At 45.3% G+C, this 17,131-nt stretch overlaps 1 protein-coding gene across 1 annotated transcript in view; it reads left to right on the top strand.

Annotated features, from left to right (window-relative positions):
• Positions 1-17,131, top strand: part of TDRD9 (tudor domain containing 9) — a 117,786-nt gene that overhangs the window by 79,592 nt on the left and 21,063 nt on the right. Inside the window, exons 15-28 of the mRNA XM_007455589.1 lie at positions 217-348; positions 1,305-1,470; positions 1,559-1,622; positions 1,944-2,007; positions 2,414-2,458; positions 3,144-3,197; positions 5,413-5,529; positions 7,090-7,197; positions 9,061-9,161; positions 12,863-13,036; positions 14,465-14,576; positions 15,654-15,866; positions 16,151-16,240; positions 16,741-17,001. Coding sequence (XP_007455651.1) covers positions 217-348; positions 1,305-1,470; positions 1,559-1,622; positions 1,944-2,007; positions 2,414-2,458; positions 3,144-3,197; positions 5,413-5,529; positions 7,090-7,197; positions 9,061-9,161; positions 12,863-13,036; positions 14,465-14,576; positions 15,654-15,866; positions 16,151-16,240; positions 16,741-17,001 — 1,701 coding nt within the window. The remainder of the gene's footprint in view (positions 1-216; positions 349-1,304; positions 1,471-1,558; positions 1,623-1,943; positions 2,008-2,413; positions 2,459-3,143; positions 3,198-5,412; positions 5,530-7,089; positions 7,198-9,060; positions 9,162-12,862; positions 13,037-14,464; positions 14,577-15,653; positions 15,867-16,150; positions 16,241-16,740; positions 17,002-17,131) is intronic.

Genomic DNA, 17,131 nt, shown 5'->3' with positions numbered 1-17,131 from the left:
TTTCCCTTTTCCATCTTCCCTTCTTTATCTCTCTCTGTCTCTCCTCCTCTTCCCCCATCTCTTCATCTCCCATCTCTCTCTCCGTCTCCCAGCCCTCTTTCTCTGTTTTCCCTTCTTCTTTTTCTCTCCTTCTCTCTCTAAAGTACTAGTCATGTGAATAGGTTAATTGATTTACTTATTTTTACTGTTTCTGAATTTAAATTTTGTTCTTTTCAGCGTTGTCCATTAGGAAGCACAATATTGAAAGTGAAATTACTTGATATGGGTGAACCGAGGGCTCTGCTGGCAACAGCCCTTTCTCCACCTAGCCTGAGTGACATTGAACGCACCATCCTTCTGCTAAAGGAGGTGGGACCATCTGATACTTGTTCGTGTTAGGAAAAGCTAAGATTTTTTGGGTGAATTTTAGAAGTTTCATACTGTGGATAGCTTTAAGGTATTTTGACAGTTGTAAATAATCAGCATTTGCTTGGGAAAGCATGTCGTGACTAATTTTTGATTCCAGATTTTATATATGTTGTTCAGACCAGCTTTGTTAGTTGTCTGAAGGTGAAGCTCCTACTCTCTCACCCCGCCCGCCCCGTGGGGGATTGCTGTTTGTTGGCGGGGCTGAGAAGCGCTGGATAGGAGATGGCAGCCGTAGAGCTCTGCTCTCCTGCCCTGGCTCTGTGAGCCTCCTCCCCACTTCCGCTCTAGTTCTGCTCTTCACCCTCATGCTAGCCTCTCCTCTTCCTGTTGCTGGAAGCCCTGCTCTGCTCCTGTGCATTCTCTGACTCCTCCGACGCACGCTCCGCTCTCGCTGCGTGCAGTGCCCAGTGCCCCGGCCTGGGCGCCTCCACCTGTTGGGGCTGTGGACATTCTGCCTCGGACCCTCAAAGCTGGGGCTGCCTCTGATACCTTGGGTACCTGCTTGGGCGTCCGTAAAATACACTTAGTCAAGTTGAGGACGTCATTTTCTGTGCACAGTCTGTACGTTTTGGCTGTGAGTGACCACGCGACGTGGTGGTTGGAGGTTTGGTTTAGTGCTGTGTGTGCCATGTTCATTAAATCTGGGACTTAAGTAGACTTTTGTGGGGGTAGCTTGAGCATCACCTCCCAGCATTAAAAAATAATAAAATGTGTTCTGAGTATCAAAAAATGAATTAGAAAACTTTAGTATCAATCTTTCATAAGTTGACTTAGGTATCTTTTAGAACCTTGTTCACCAAAATTTGGTCGTTTCCTGTTTTAAACTCCCTGCCTTAAGGAAGAAAAGAGTGTGAATAAATCAGTGCTTGCTAATTGCACTAATTTATTTTATAAAGGTTGGAGCACTTGCGGTGAGTGGGCAGAGAGGAGATGAAAACCCCCATGATGGTGAATTGACCTTCTTAGGAAGAGTTTTAGCCCAACTTCCTGTTAATCAGCAACTTGGTAAACTCATAGTCCTCGGACATGTGTTTGGATGTCTAGACGAGTGTCTTATTATAGGTGAGTGTGGGAGCTGAGAAGCGGGAATGGAGGGTAATGTAAGGCTACTCCAACAGTCTTATCTTTTCTTTGTTTTTTCTCTTGTTAGCGGCATCTCTTTCTTTGAAGAATTTTTTTGCGATGCCTTTTAGGCAGCATCTTGATGGATATAGGTATTTAACATTCATATTTGTGTTTTTTTGTGTGTGTTTGTTTTTGTTTTCGTTTTTGCGGTATGCGGGCCTCTCATTGTTGTGGCCTCTCCCGTTGCGGAGCACAGGCTCCGGACGCGCAGGCCTGGTGGCCGTGGCTCACGGGCCCAGCCGCTCCACGGCATGTGGGATCTTCCTGGACCGGGGCACGAACCCGTGTCCCCTGCATCGGCAGGCGGACTCTCAACCACTGCGCCACCAGGGAAGCCCCAACATTCATATTTTTAAAAGTCACTGTGTTTTTAATGGTGTCAAGTGACACTGTTTGTTGTCTGTTTACAGGAACAAAGTGGATTTCTGTGGCAACAGTAAGAGTGACTGTGCTGCGCTTGTTGAAGCGTTCAGGGTAAGTTTTCCCAGTGTGAGCTGTGAAGGCGGCTGCCACCGCTTGTCAGCACATGCCGTCTCCACCAGAAGCGCTGTGAGGGTTGCTGATGTCCATTAGTAAGCAAAGCGTGTTGGGAGATGGGGACTTCCCTGGCGGTCCAGTGGTTAGGACTGCACGCTTCCACTGCAGGGGGCGCAGGTGCCATCCCCAGTCAGGGAGCTGAGATCCTGTAAGCCTCGCGGCACAGACACACACAAAAAAATTGTGTTGGGAGGAGTAGATGAAGGTGGGAGTCCAATTCTATGAAGGAGATTGGAAAAATTAAATTTGTAAATTTTCTGTGGTCAGAACGTGTTGAAATTGGACTGACTTTATTCGCTAACCGAATTTTTTTATTTTGAAACTCTGGATCATTTGTTTTTAGGCTTGGCAGACTTGCAGACAAAGAGGAGAGCTGCGGCGTCCGAAGGTCGGTGAGCGGTTTCTTTGTGGGTGGCTGCCCGTGTCGTGGAAGCTTCCCGAGCCTTCTCTAGCTCAGCCTCAGCGCTGTGTGTGAACCGGCAGTGTTCAGCCTGAGCGGAGGTCACTGTGGATGGTCCTTAGGGCCCGCAGGCCAGGGCAGCTCCTGGGCCCACCTTCAGCTGTAGTCACTTCCCCAGAGGCAGCCGTGCTGCCTGTCGCCCACCCCTGGGTAGTAGTGACCCTTCCTGTGTCAGGAGCCCCTTAGCTGCCAGTACTAAATACCTGTGGGACATGCCTCGGCGTGTTGGCTCAAGACTAAGAAACCCGAAGCTTTTCCTTCTGCTGTTTTCAGCAAAGTTTTAGATAATGGGCTTGAAAAAAACCAACCTGTTAGCCTTCATTTTTTTGGGTGGGCGTGGTTGCGTGTTGTTGTTCTCCTTCTAAACCGACTAGGTTCAAAAGATTGTTGATAGGTCTGTGTGTTTAAATTTGCCATGCATAGATGTATCCTTAAAATAACTACATGAGTTACTCGTGAAAGTCACCTTTTACAGAGTCAGCCATATTATTTTTCTTGTTGGTATATATTCTTTTTGGTGTATACTTTTAGCTGAGATATATGTATTACAGTAGCCAAATTAGCTCTAATTTGTTACATTAATATTGAATATTATCCTTTTATGTATTTAAAGGATGAACTTGACTGGGGACGGTTAAATTACATTCAAATCAAGAGAATTCGAGAGGTAAGTTATAAATTCTTTGAATGCAAGTAAAGATGACTTATCAAATGTTTATCAAGTACCAGCAATACCCAGGGTAGCAGAGAGTATTCCAAGAAGTGCATCCTCATTTCCAGCTTTGGTAGAATTTGTGTGTTCCATTCACGGTTACAGTTGACTACAGCTGAAGGACACAGATTAAGGTCAGCAAAGGTAAGAGGCAGGTGGGGAGGAGCCAGGAGAGACCAGGTGCCAGCTTGCAGCTGTCCTCTCCTGGTGGAGTCTTCTGGGCAGCACGATGTGTGACAGCCCACGTGAAGCGCTGCAGGCCAGGGGGCCTGTCCCGAGCCTTGGCGTCCAAGCTTTTATTGAGGGTTGGTTACGTAAGTGTGGGGTGCCCACATGGCTGACGAGCTTACTGATACTGTACGTCCCCACCATACAGAAGTCACATTGCTACCATGAACTGTTTGTTGTGTCCAAGGCCTCAGGTAAACAAAGTCACTCTTACAAGGCAGGATATTCCAAGGGCCTGGAGGTGACCTGCCAGGAGCCAAACCTTTCTTTGCAATGTCCAGGGTGTGGACAACCGGGCCTGCTGACTTAATCCTTTACTGCACAGTTTGCAAGACAATCTTTTGTCTTTTTTGTTTGTTTGTTTGTTTTTGTTGTTTTTTTCTTAATCTGTTTCATTTTTATTTTCAGAGAACTTACTCTTGGTTTGATTTGTCAGTTTTACTGTGCAGGTGTTTTGAGGGAAGGGGAAAGGTGGAGGATTTCAAAGGATTGATTTTTCATTTTTTCCATTAATTTAGTTTTTCTGTGGCTCTTGGTTTAAGTTTTCAGTCTTACTGAGATGAGAATTTATTAATACTTTCAATCTTTCTAATTAAAGGTATTTAAAGCTGTGAATTTTCTTATGAGCACAGTTTGGGGCACATCTCATTGATTTGTGACATGTAGGGATCTCATTGTTATCCCTGTCTGTAACTTATTTTAGTGTTGGTTTCCTCCTTGATTCAGAGTTTTTAGAAGAATATTTGAGTTTACGGGTAGAAAGAAATATTTTTAGGTATTTTGTTTTTTTGTTAATATTTTTGTTTTTATTGCATTTTGATCAGAGAAAGTGACTTGCATAATTTTTAGTTGAGTTTTAATTAGAGAAGTTGTATGTATCGGTACTACAGCCTTACAGAAGATTTTTTTTTTTAATAAAATTATTTCTTATTTATTTATTTTTGTCTGCATTGGGTCTTTGTTGCTGCACGCGGGCTTTCTCTAGTTGCGGTGAGCGGGGGCTACTCTTCATTGAGGTGGCTTCTCTTTGTTGCGGGGCTCGGGCTCTAGGTGCGCGGGCTCAGTAGTTGTGGCACACGGGCTCTAGAGCGCAGGTTCAGTAGATGTGGCGCACGGGCTTAGTTGCCCCGTGGCATGTGGGATCTTCCCAGACCAGGGCTCGAACCCGCATCTCCTGCGATGGCAGGGAGCTTCTTAATCACTGCACCACCAGGGAAGTCCCCTCTTAGCTTGTGTTTAATCACAAAAGAAGTATACGTTTATGGCAGAGGTTTCGGAAGTGTTTAAAGGACTTAAAGCAAAGGCTGTGATCATGGTCTCCTATTCCTCTGACACATGTAGATGACTGTGTTTGTGTATTTGCAGTGGTTTCCTGTGTGGGCTTGTGTGCTTATAAACTGGGATCATGAAGCATATACAGCTTTGTATCCTGGTATTTTCTGTTAATATTGTATTGAGCATCCTTTCCATTCTTTATTAATTAATCTTTAATAAGATGGTTCTTTAAATGAGTTTTTAAATTTTTTCATTTATTTTTTTGGCTGCATTGGGTCTTCGTTGCAGTGCGCGGGCTTCTCATTGCGGTGGCTTCTCTTGTTGCAGAGCACAGGCTCTAGAGCATGCGGGCTTCAGTAGATGTGGTGCGTGGGCTCAGTAGTTGCTGCTTGCAGGCTCAGTAGTTGTGGCACGCGGGCTTAGTTGCTCCACAGCATGTGGGATCTTCCCAGAGCAGGGCTCGAACCCGTGTCCCCTGCACTGGCAGGTGGATTCTTAACCACTGTGCCACCAGGGAAGTCCTAATAATATGGTTCTTAATAGCTGCAGTGTTTCATCCCATAGACATACTCATGCTTTCCCCATTATGTACTACTTTTCTAGTGCATTCGCTATTCTGAATAATATAATCACTTGGAGACATCATCTCCCAATGTGTTTTTTTTAGGTGGCTGAATTATATGAAGAATTGAAGACTAGAATCTCACAGTTCAACATGTATGTTGATTCCCGGCGGCCTGTCATGGACCAAGAGTATGCATATAAGCAGCGATTCATCCTGCAGGTACTCTGGAGTTTCCTGGATGTCTCTTCCTGGTTCTTTCTGCTTATTAGGTCTTGTGGTTTTGACAGTGCTTATTTCCTCCCTTTTTTTTTTTTTTTTTTAATGATTTGGAAAGCTTACAGTTATTAATTAGAAATCTGATGGCTTTTTAAAAAATTCATCTAATTTATTTTTGGCTGTGTTGGGTCTTTGTTGCTGCACGCTGGCTTTCTCTAGTTGTGGTGAGCGGGGGCTACACTTCGTTGCGGTGCGCGGGCTTCTCATTGCGGTGGCTCCTCTTGTTGCGGAGCACAGGCTCTAGGCGCACGGGCTTCAGTAGTTATGGCTCGTGGGCTCAGTATCTGTGGCTTGCGGGCTCTAGAGCACAGGCTCAGTAGTTGTGACGCACGGGCTTAGTTGCTCCACGGCGTGTGTGATCTTCCCGGACCAGGGCTCGAACCGGTGTCCCCTGCATTGGCAGGTGGATTCTCAACCACTGCGCCAGCAGGGAAGCCCTAGTTCCCCTTTCTGATACAAATCATGCCTCACAGGAGATTTTAGGTCCATAGTGTTCATACTGTGTTTGGGCACCAAGAAGAACTCTGGTCTTATACCTAGTTTAGGTTTTCCATGTCACTGAGTTGATGATCCAGACCCATTTCTAATCTCTGGAGTAGTGTTTCTAAAGACTGCTAAATGTTATTACTGCTTCTGCTAAATGTTATTACTGATCCTTTTGTTTTGGCTTTTAAGAAAGTAAAAATGCTCTTAATATTATTATGTGGCTCTTCCCTTGCACTGAAAAATTATTTTAACTTTGGAGGCCATGATCAAATTAGCTTGTTGGATGGAACCTTCTAGGCATTGTGTAGAGGGAAGTGTGTCCTAGAAAGGTGGCCAGTGCTTCTGATGTAGGGGCTCAGAGGAGGAGTACCTCTTGCATGTGTCAGTGTGTTGGCTGACGCATACAGAATTGGGTTCTAGGTGGATCCTGTACAAAACTGGGGGATGCTGGGAAATGGAGTGTTTCTCTGGATGTAAAATTACTTGAAGTTTAGGAGAGACTCTTCCATGGGTGTATGTTTCATATAGTATATTTTTATTGAAGAAGGGACTCTTCGCAGCATGCTTTTAGAAGTGAATATTCGATGCAAGCCTGCTGCTCTAAATCTAAGTGTCTTAATTGTAATTTTATCTAAATATTTGGGAAAGGGCCTGACCCATAGAAGTAAGTATGTCAGGGAAAATGTAGAAAAACTTGGCTAACCCCTGGGGCTCTGTGTGTACAATCATTTGTATCCTTGTTCAACTCACCACTGTTTTCTAAACCTCATTCTGAGAAGTACTCAGGCTCCTTGGAGGAAAGACCATGTAGAAAGTGTTTCGGTTATGGGGAAGTAACCAGAATTGTGACTTTCTGCTTGATTGGTTTAAAGGTCCAGTGTTTTTTGTTTTTGTTTTTTTTTAACATTAAGCTCATCTTTTATATTGTAGATGATATTCTGGGATGAGGTTAGTATATTGGTGAGATAAAGTGATAAAATAATGCTGTTACTTCATGAAAATAAGTTTCTCTTCCAGGTTGTATTGGCAGGTGCTTTTTATCCAAATTACTTTACTTTTGGACACCCCGACGAAGAGATGGCAGTGAGGGAGCTGGCGGGCAAAGACCCAAAGACAACCATTGTGGTAGGTGGAGAGATAGGCAGCCTTCTCTGGGGTGGAGGCCCGGTGCTCAGTTTTCAGATGAGCTTCATTCCAATGTGGCAAACACGGAACATTTTATTTCCCCACTTGCCTTTATTTTTTTAAAAGTACTAAGTGGATTTTTGTTCCCTAAAGTGAATTTCATGGCTTGTCTGACCTTTTCACATGCATCCACTAGTTCCTCAGTCTCGCTTCCTGTTTTGCAGACCTGGCCTTAAAAAAGAAAGCCTTGCAGAGTCAGGTATTCATGGCTGACCTTGACTCTGCTCATGTCCCATTTTGAAGGATTTAAGATACTTCTCCATAAATTTAAGAACATTTAGTTAATTGACAGCTCCATTTTACACAACGTAAAGAGTTATTTGGTTGGCACCTTTGTACTGTGACTTAAACTCTGATCCCCATTCATGCTTAATAGAATCGCCTAGAGAGTGTTTATTTTGAAATTCAGATTTGAGGCCCCGTGGCACAGAATCTGAACTAGAAAGTGTGGCCTGGAAATTAGTGTTTAACATGAGCTTTGGGCAAATCTGATGGTCAGTCCCAGGCACTGACTATCAGATCAACATTTGTGGACCCTTTGTTTAAACCTGAGCACAGGATCACTTCAGGGTAGGCAACTGGAATAAAGCATTTGGGAATCGGGCTTTTAGCAGACCCTGGGTTCCATTACCGGCCTATATCTAATAAAAAGGGGGTATAGAGCATGTGGCAGAGTTCCTGGCCTAAAGTAGACATGCCATCATTACCAGCTCTTACTCCTCTTGTTGTTTCCATCACACTGTTAGTGAAGAAGTAAGAGTTCACAAGGGAGAGGGTCTCTGCAGAGCATTGGAGAGGAGCTGGTGCTCACACTGGGGACGGAGAGGCAGCTGAGATGCAGTTTGTACCTGGGGGCGGGTTTTACCTGAAGGGGCCGTTGTCATTAGATCCTTTTTGATCTCAAGGAGGTGTGGCTGGGCCTCTGCTCTTACTGACCGTCATCGTGGACCAAGCCTTCTGGTTGGCTTCCTCTCACGCCTTGGTGGTACTCCCTCCTGACCTGTGCACCAGGGGAGGGACCCCACAGCACATTTCCTCAGACGTGGGCTGTGCTTGCCTCCTTCAGCCACCAGGCAGCCTGTTCACTTTGCACTCTGGGGGCCAAAAAGTTACCTGCTGTGTGCGTTATAAAAGCTAAGTGTGGCTAGTGTTTACGTAGCGCTTATCACCTGAGAGGGCCTCTGTCCAGTGCTTTTTACTCCTTCTCTGAGCTTCACATTGGCTCTCTGAGTCAGGACTTATTGTCCCCCTTAATTAGTGATGTGGCTGTTGGGTCCTAGGGTGGCTCCATAACTTTTTGCCTGCAGAACCCTGACAAGCCAGGACTTGAGCTCAGACCTGAGTCCGAGCTCGGAACACAGATTGCCCTGATGGGAGGGAGAAAGCACTCGGACAGGGAGGGGTTGCTGCAGCCTCTTTCCTGTTAGTGCAGCCTGCGGGGCGAGGACGCACCCCCTCCTCCACCAAGTGGTGCATTTCCCTTTAACATTTAAGTTCCTGCTGTTGCCTATATAGAAATCCTATGTTTTAAAAAGATGTATTTAGTCAATTTGGTTATTTTAAGGTAAAAATGAAAAATAAGTCTTTTCTGTATCAGACTTTTGGACTCTTTTAACAGGAGAAGAATTAGCCTTTGTTTAACATGTATTATTAAAACTTACTATAATTTAGAAGTCATTAGTCCTTAAATACCCTGCTGTCGGGTCTTCGTCTTGTGCTTAAAGACAGCGTGCTCTGTTTTTGTGAACATTATTACTGTGAGCTTTGTGTTTGCTCCTGTTAATGCAGTGTGGTGTTTTACAGCTGAAGCATGTTCCTCCCTATGGATTTCTCTACTATAAACAACTGCAGTCTCTCTTTAGACAGTGCGGCCAAGTCAGATCCATCATGTTTGATGGTGCAAAGTAAGTGGTGTATTTTTGTAATCCACCGCAATTACGAAAGAACCACGAGATTTTATGTTTACAGGGGCTGATTCTTTCAACTTGGGGGTGTGTGGAAATGGGTCGTCAGACGGGCTGCTGAGGACACAGCTCTTAAAGCGCAGCTGTGGTTTATCTTGTTGTCAGGAGCAATTCATCTTCTCTTTCAACCACGTTCCTCCTAAAGGACGTCTGGTGCCGAGAAGGTTCAGTAGCGTGATGAGGTTCAGGGCTGGCGTGATGAGGTTCAGGGTTGGCACTCTGGAAGTGCCCTGCACTCGGGCGTGTCCATCTGAGATTTCACAGTAAGTTGCCTGCCGCCAGAGATGCCTGCAGGAGAGTTTATCTGCTTATAGTTATTTAGAACTTACATGTTCTAAATATTTTTGGAAGACAAATATTGCAAAACTCAGTTACATTTGGCCTAATTTAATTGCAGATAAGGAATAAGTGGTGTGTTTTGGAGTATCACTTTGAGTTTTCATTTCTAAGAGAGAATGCTTATGCACAGAAAAGGCTATTACGGTTTTTAAATTGATTTTTAACTTTTAAAATTGGGGGCTTTCCTGGTGGTGCAGTGGTTGAGAGTCCGCCTGCTGATGCAGGGGACGTGGGTTCGTGCCCCGGTCCAGGAGGATCCCACATGCCACGGAGCGGCTGGGCCCGTGAGCCACAGCGGCTGAGCCTGCGCGTCCGGAGCCTGTGCTCTGCAACGGGAGAGGCCACAACAGTGAGAGGCCCGCGTACCGCAAAAAAAAAAAAATTGGAAAAAATTTTCTCGTGTCCTACACATTTTATTTAATTTACAAAGTTTTGTAAATCTAGTAAATAAGAAATACTTTTAGTTTTTCTCTGATTAATGTCCAATAACTCAAGTTGAGCATATTCATTCTGCTTAAATTTTGGATTAATTGCCTCACACATTTTAAGTTCCATTCCTGTGATTAATATATTGATTTTCTTTGTAAGCATGTAAATGCCTCACATGGCAAATATATAACCCTAATAAGTAACGTCTTTCTAGGTGCTTCTAACAACTGTTACAGGTTTAATTAAACTTACAGTGTCTCACGTTTTCTTAAATATTCTAATATAAATCAGCAGTCAAATTCTTAATCACATATACAAAACTACTTACTTAAAATTGGATTCTCGTAGCTAAACCATCTTTCTTGAATATGGAAAGTCCACTTGCCTTACTGAGACTCCAGTTCTGTGTGTGTGGGTGCTCTTTGTACTGATTTGGATGGTGCAGTCTGGGCTCTCACTAAGCTTGCAGCGGCCTCTTTCCTTAATCCTTACTGCTGGATTGCATTTGGTGTTCATTTCTTCTTCTTTCTGTCAGGGTTATCTATATAGGTATTCTACCTGTATTTTACTCGATTCGTCATAGGTTTCTGGTGTTTAGTCATAATACCAACGTCATACCAATTACTTGGGGATGTAACAGTGTTCTTCTGGTTATACCAGTTCTGTGCATCAGATATTAAAGGCAGAGAATGACATAAAATAGTTACTGAGTCAAGACTGTCCTCCCCCTTGGGATCCAGCAGGGCCTGCTGTGTGCAGGACCAAGGGCACTGGAGCACAGGTCATACGTGGGCGCACGGTTTCCTCCTGTGAGACATTTTCAAATTAGTGGTCGGCGTGGAGAGTAAAATCAGTTCCACAGATGTTTGCCCATCGTGAAGTGTCCTGGGAGAGGCCTGGGGTGTTGGAAGAAGATATGGTATCTGAGGCTGGGAGCAGGAGCAGTGACATTCACCTGGGCCTTCCTCTGGAGGAGTTGGAGGGGCCTGGAGGGGAGGCAGCCCTGGCAGGTGGGGCAGGAGCCCAGTGTGAGCAGAGCTGTGGTTTGGGAAAGCGTAGGGTGTGTGCCAGGCACAGCCAGAGCCCTCTTGCTGGGAGCTGGTTTTGTGTCAGATTGGGTCTGAAGAGTGGGCGTCAGGCGCTGTCTTTCCGATGGTATTTGTAGCCAGCTGACGAGTATGAACGTCAGTAGTGGGTATTTAGAGAGCCCTGGGTGTTCTGACTAGAACTGTGTTTTGTAGAACTTAATTGGGGAGTGATGAAGAGGAGATGAAGCCGTCCAGCATAAACTTGGCAGTCGTCCAAGCCGAGGTGACTTTTGACATGAAAAGGAGGCAGCGGATGGGAGGGAAGAGCTCTTGGATTCGGCTGTTGATGGCCCGTGGAGGACCAAGACGAGAGAGGAGCCAGTGAGGGCCAGGACTTCAGCCGGGGGGAGTGGACAGGAGGGCAGGGCTGGGGGCTGAGGGGGGCGCGGGGAATGTCACGGGTTTGGCTCTCTCCACGTGTTGAGTTGAAAATACTCAGGGAAGACAAGGGTCTTGGAAATGTGCTCTAGAGTATTTGAAAGAAATTATTTCTAAGGAAAGACTTAGGCTCCTTCTAGAGAAAGATGGCAGAAATGGAAATGAATAAAGGGAGCTGAGGACAGGAGGAGACTGCACGTGCTCACTTGTGAGCTCACCCAGGGTCGGTGGAGGAGGGTTGAAAGGGAGCCGAGGGCAGGGGGACAGTGCGGTGGAGACAGGAGGCTGCAGAGAGGCCAGAGGACGGGACGGGATGGGACGCGACAGGCTGCTCTTCATCAGCTCAGGGTCCTTCTGGGTCACCCCAAATCACACATTTCCATGACAGTAGTTGAAGCAGTCATAAGTCTGTTTTTCTGAGTACGATGTTTTGCTCCGGGAGATTTTGACGTGCATGTACAAACCAATGTGAACGTGAAGATTTTTTTCCTTTTTACAGGAAGTGTCTGGCAGGCCCCTTACTGCATGTTTTTTTTTTTTTTTAATTATTTTTGGCTCCGTTGGGTCTTCGTTGCTGCGTGCGGGCTTTCTCTAGTTGCAGCGAGCGCAGGCTACTCTTCGTTGCGGTGCGTGGGCTTCCCATTGCCGTGGCCTCTCCTGTTGTGGAGCCCGGGCTCTAGGTGCGCGGGTTTCAGTAGTTGTGGCACACGGGCTCAGTAGTTGTGGCTCACGGGCTCTAGAGCGCAGGCTCAGTAGTCGTGGTGCACGGGCTTAGTTGCTCTGCGGCATGTGGAATCTTCCCGGACCAGGGCTCAAACCCGTGTCCCCTGCATTGGCAGGCAGATTCTTAACCACTGTGCCACCAGGGAAGTCCCCTTACTGCATGTTTGATTCTTATTCCCCCAGAGGGAGGGATGTGATAATAGTACACTGCGATGTGGGTGGGTCGTAAGGTGGGGCATGCCTCAACATTACTGGGTGATAAACTAGATGGTTTTTTGGAGGGAGATCAGAAAGATCACTGAATTACTCAGTTGTGTGCTTTTCTCTGTCTGATTTTTATTTTACAATAAAATAGAAGAAAACAAAAACCCGAATCTGTCACTTTGTTCTAATGGTGAGAATTAAGATTTCTTAGGCGAAAATTCCTTTTGAACGTAATCTTTATTCTGCATTATACTGAGTAATACATGAGGATGATACTTGGTTTTTAATTTAATGGTATGTCATTGTAACTTTTATTTCTCTTAAGTGAATAATTTTCCCTTAAATACGTCTTCTTGATTAATTATTGAAGGAAGAGTTGCTGGTATTTTGAAGAGAGGTGTTACTGAAAATCTCTATCTTAACTTGAGAGAAATTAACATGCCTCATAAACTTATTTTTTTATTTACATTTGTGGGACAGAGCCTTTGTGGAGTTTTCACGCAATCCAACAGAGAGGTTTAAAACTCTTCCTGCAGTGTATATGGCCATTAAGATGTCTCAGCTGAAAGTTTCCCTTGAACTCAGTGTTCATTCTGCAGAGGAGATTGAAGGGAAGGTGCAAGGAGGGGCTGTTTCCAAGCTCAGGAATACAAGGTATTTTCAGAAGAGAGGCGGGCACACCTCTGTCCACCTGCTTTCACATTCTCAATATTATTTTTAAACAACTGTTTAACCTTGCTTAAGTTCACACTAAAAGCACTGGCGTGGTAGCCTGGTTTCATCATCTCCTAGCTGTGTGTGCTTGGGCACTTTACTTGACCTCTCTGAACCTCAGTGTTTTCATCTGTTTAATAGCTATGTTACCTATTGTATAAGGCTGTTTGGAGGATTGGGTAGAACCATTTGTGTCATTTTCAGTTTAAATCAAAGGGATTGACCCTAATGTTAGTTTCCTTTCTTCCTCCTTACAGTTACTGCCTTTCTCTTCCTAAGCAGAGGAGAGTCTCCCTTGCCCTTAGCAGAGCCAGCAGTGGGACAAGACGCAGGCGCAGTTGGGAGCAGCCTGCCACTTGCCAGCGCAGGCCACCTGTCCCTGTTGAGCAGAGTTGCGGGGCTGGGCTGCCTGCACGGGTCTGCTCAGCCCCCAGGCAGCTGCTGTGCAGTTCGCAGGCTGGCTTCTCTTGGACCAAATTAAATCGCCCTTCAGTGTTTCTGACAGATTACTTTGCCTTTCAGTCATATTCACACGGTGCCGTATGTAGGAATTCTCCCGCATCTTTTCTTGTTTGTAATCTTTTTAACCCCATGAGGAATTTGACAGGGATTTGAGGAATTGTTGAGGTAGGGAAGTATGTTCCATTGAGTTTCATCCAGTGTGGGATGGTTTGATTCTGCGAGTTTGGGAGTTGAGTGGGTTCAGTCTGTAATAACGTGGAGTAGGCCTGTCTTGCTGGGTAACTTAGCCTGAGTCACTCTTATTTAATAAGTGGGTTGGAAAATTGGGAAGAGAGGTGGATCAGATCTCTTATAATTCTTCCTCTTCATTTAAGAATAAAATTATTAGGAAAGGAAACTTTTTATCAATTTATATTTCATCTCTTGGAATTTTAGCATTTATTGTATTAGTGCTTCAAGGGATGAATGATAATTCTTCGGTTTATTAGAAAATCATGTATGTGTTTGCTAACAACATTAAATAGGCTTGGATTCTTGTAGTTTTCTAAAAGTCAGAGTCACTCACCTCCGAAACCACAAGTTAGGAAACATTGCAGGTCCTAGATTTAGAATTTATATCCTTAAAAGTAGATATTCCGTAACAGTCTTGACCTTTAGAATATATTCCTGAAGGGTAGTATGTAATTACTGGGGTACACACCCTCCCCCAGGGCAGCTCAGGAAGCCATCAGAAACTCACATTTCAGATAAGATTGACTTCGTTTGTCATCTCTGGCTTTAGGTATTTTATTAAAATGTTCTTTTCTTATAGAAACAGTGGAATAGTTGAACCAGTAACTTCATATATGTAAACATATTTTCTTTGTAATACTTTTATTGCCTTTTAAAATAAATTGTGTTAAATAGGGTGAATGTGGACTTCCAGAAGCAGACAGTTGATCCTGTGCAAGTCTCATTTAACACGTTAGACAGATCCCAGATGATTACAGATCTCCTCTTAACAATTGATGTTACAGAGGTAAGAATGGTGTGATCCAATCATTAGAGCTTTTCTGTCTTCTTAATCTAGAGCTGTCATGTTGTATACATGAGATAGTGGATGTGTAGAGACACTTGCCCACAGCCTGTGTACCTTAGTCATCTACACTGGACCCTTGAACAATGTGGGGCTAATCCATGGGTAACTCACTGTCGGCCCTCCGTATCCGTGGTCCCACCGCATCCTCAGATTCGACCAGCCACGGACCATGCAGGCCTGTAGTCTTTACTGTTGAAAAGTATCTGGGTAAGCGGACCCTCGCAGAGCAAACCTGCCTTGTTTAAGGGTTGCCTGTAGCAAATCTGGGTGAGCTTGAATTACTCTCACTTGCTGAATTGAAATGTGGCTGTAACACAAATGTGTAAACACAAATATTCATTCTAGAGTCAAAGTTTAATTTTTAAAATGTTAGTACATTTAAAAATCAGTTCTGGCGACAAGATACATGTAAAAATGTTAATTGGCATAGTGCTATTCGCTCGTGTAATTCAGTTCACATCCACAAAACTAGCATTGGCACCATTATTCATTGGGGTATAGTTTTTACTTCTTCAAAATAAAATTTCAGTTAAAATGCATCGGGCTTCCTGGTAAATCCGTAGTTACCCTTCACTGGGAGACTTCCCATAGAAACCTGGATGCCAGGAGACCGGAGAGCTCCAGCAGTGCGGCCCTGGCCGTCTTGCAGCGGCAGCAGACGAGGACATCCACTCTCCCGTCCCCCCACTGCTCTTCCAGGGGCTGTGCGTTCACCCCACACCTGCCACCCAGAGGGCACCTGGGGGCCCTGGGGTCTGGTAAGGGATGGAACAGCCCTGTTCTCACGTGCCCCCCAGAGCCTACAGTGCTTGTGTGCCTGCAAGTCTTGTGCCTCCAGACAGCGTTCCTCACCTCGCTCAACCCGGGCACCCCCTCCCCTGTAGAATACTTAGGGACCGGGGAATCTGGCTTGTGACATGTAGTAGGGCAGTATGCCAGGGCTGCAGTTTGAGAGTCTGTGCCTCTTGACAGAAATCTTCTCTAGAGTTCATCTCTGCTCTTCCTCCTCCTTTTTAGGTGGTTGAAGTGGGACACTTTTGGGGATATAGGATTGATGAAAAAAGCTCAGAGATTCTGAAAAAGCTTACTGCTGAAATCAGCCGTCTGAAGTTGGTGCCCTTGCCCGTTCACCCACATCCAGACTTGGTCTGTCTGGCTCCTTTTGCTGATTTTGATAAAGAAAGCTACTTTAGAGCACAAATCCTTTATGTTTCTGGAAATTCTGCTGAGGTATGTTTTTCTGTAACAAATCACTGAAAGGGAAATGAAACAGACTTATAGCAGTTGATAGAAAGTCCTTTCTAATCTCAAGTGGAAATTAAATATAAACTAATTACAGTTAGAAAAGTGGTCTAGTAGAAAAGTTACTTCCCTCAGTGACGTGAGGATTTAAGCCCCAGTCCCTAGGAATCCTGTGATGACAGAGCTGGGATGGATGGTCGCGTGGCCATGGTTGGTGGCACACAGTGTTTGCCTGGGCCTGTACTAACTGAGGCACTTTCCTCACCCTCTAGGTGTTCTTTGTAGACTATGGAAACAGAGCACACGTAGCTCTGGACGTCTTAATGGAGATTCCCTGTCAGTTTCTTGAGCTTCCCTTTCAGGTAAGGTCGAGACGTTCCTGTGGTCTGACAGCGTAAAGCTAGAAGGATTCTGGAGGCCATGTGGTTGCCCCTCAGCTTATGGACAGGGCCAAGGCCTAGAGGGCTGGCACTCGTGTTGTCCTGCTCTCCGAATTTGGTTTCTGCTTTTTCCCAAAAATATATTGCTGTAGATATTTTTTGCTAGTACTGCTTTTGGAGCAAGTTAAAATATATGGAGTGTTTCATACTTAGCAAAAATAGTAGTTTTAATTCAGCAGTAATTTCTAATGCTTTCCCACATGCACTTTCTAAAAGTTATTCTAAACTTTTTTTGTTGTCGAAAAGGAAAACCAAGTTTTTTTTTACCTATGAAATCCTCACTTACCCTGAAACTCTCTTCAGTAGGATTTGTAGGAGATCACTGGTGAGGATCCCTGCACCAGGGTCACTTTTCATTGGTATTTGGGGTGAGTGTCTCGCACATTTATAAAGTGGCTCAGCTGTGCGCTTCTGTCCCGTAGGCTTTGGAGTTTAAGATTTGCAAGATGCGCCCATCTGCGAGGTGTCTGGTGTGTGGCGAGCACTGGAGCGGCGGGGCCAGCCGGCGCTTCTCCTCGCTGGTCAGTGGCCGCGCCCTCCTCGTGAAGGTCTTCTCCGTGGTGCACAGCGTCCTACACGTGGACGCCTACCTCTCCTCGGCGCTGCAGGACGCTGTCAACGTGCGAGACGTCCTCGTCAAGGAGGGCTATGCCGAGCTGGCCGAGGAGCCCTATGAGTCCAAGGTGTGCGCTTCCATCCTCCTTTTAGGAGCGAGTGTGTGTGTGCAGAGGGTGGGGGAGTGAGAGAGAAGGGGGGCCCTTTTCCTCTCTCAGGATATTGGGGGGTGAAGAGCTGGACAGTGTTCAGTGTGGT

This window comes from Lipotes vexillifer, unplaced genomic scaffold (genome assembly GCF_000442215.2).
Source record: "Lipotes vexillifer unplaced genomic scaffold, Lipotes_vexillifer_v1.1 scaffold584, whole genome shotgun sequence".
In the NCBI taxonomy this organism is placed as follows: domain Eukaryota; kingdom Metazoa; phylum Chordata; class Mammalia; order Artiodactyla; family Lipotidae; genus Lipotes; species Lipotes vexillifer.
This window is presented reverse-complemented; position numbering and strand designations above follow the sequence as displayed.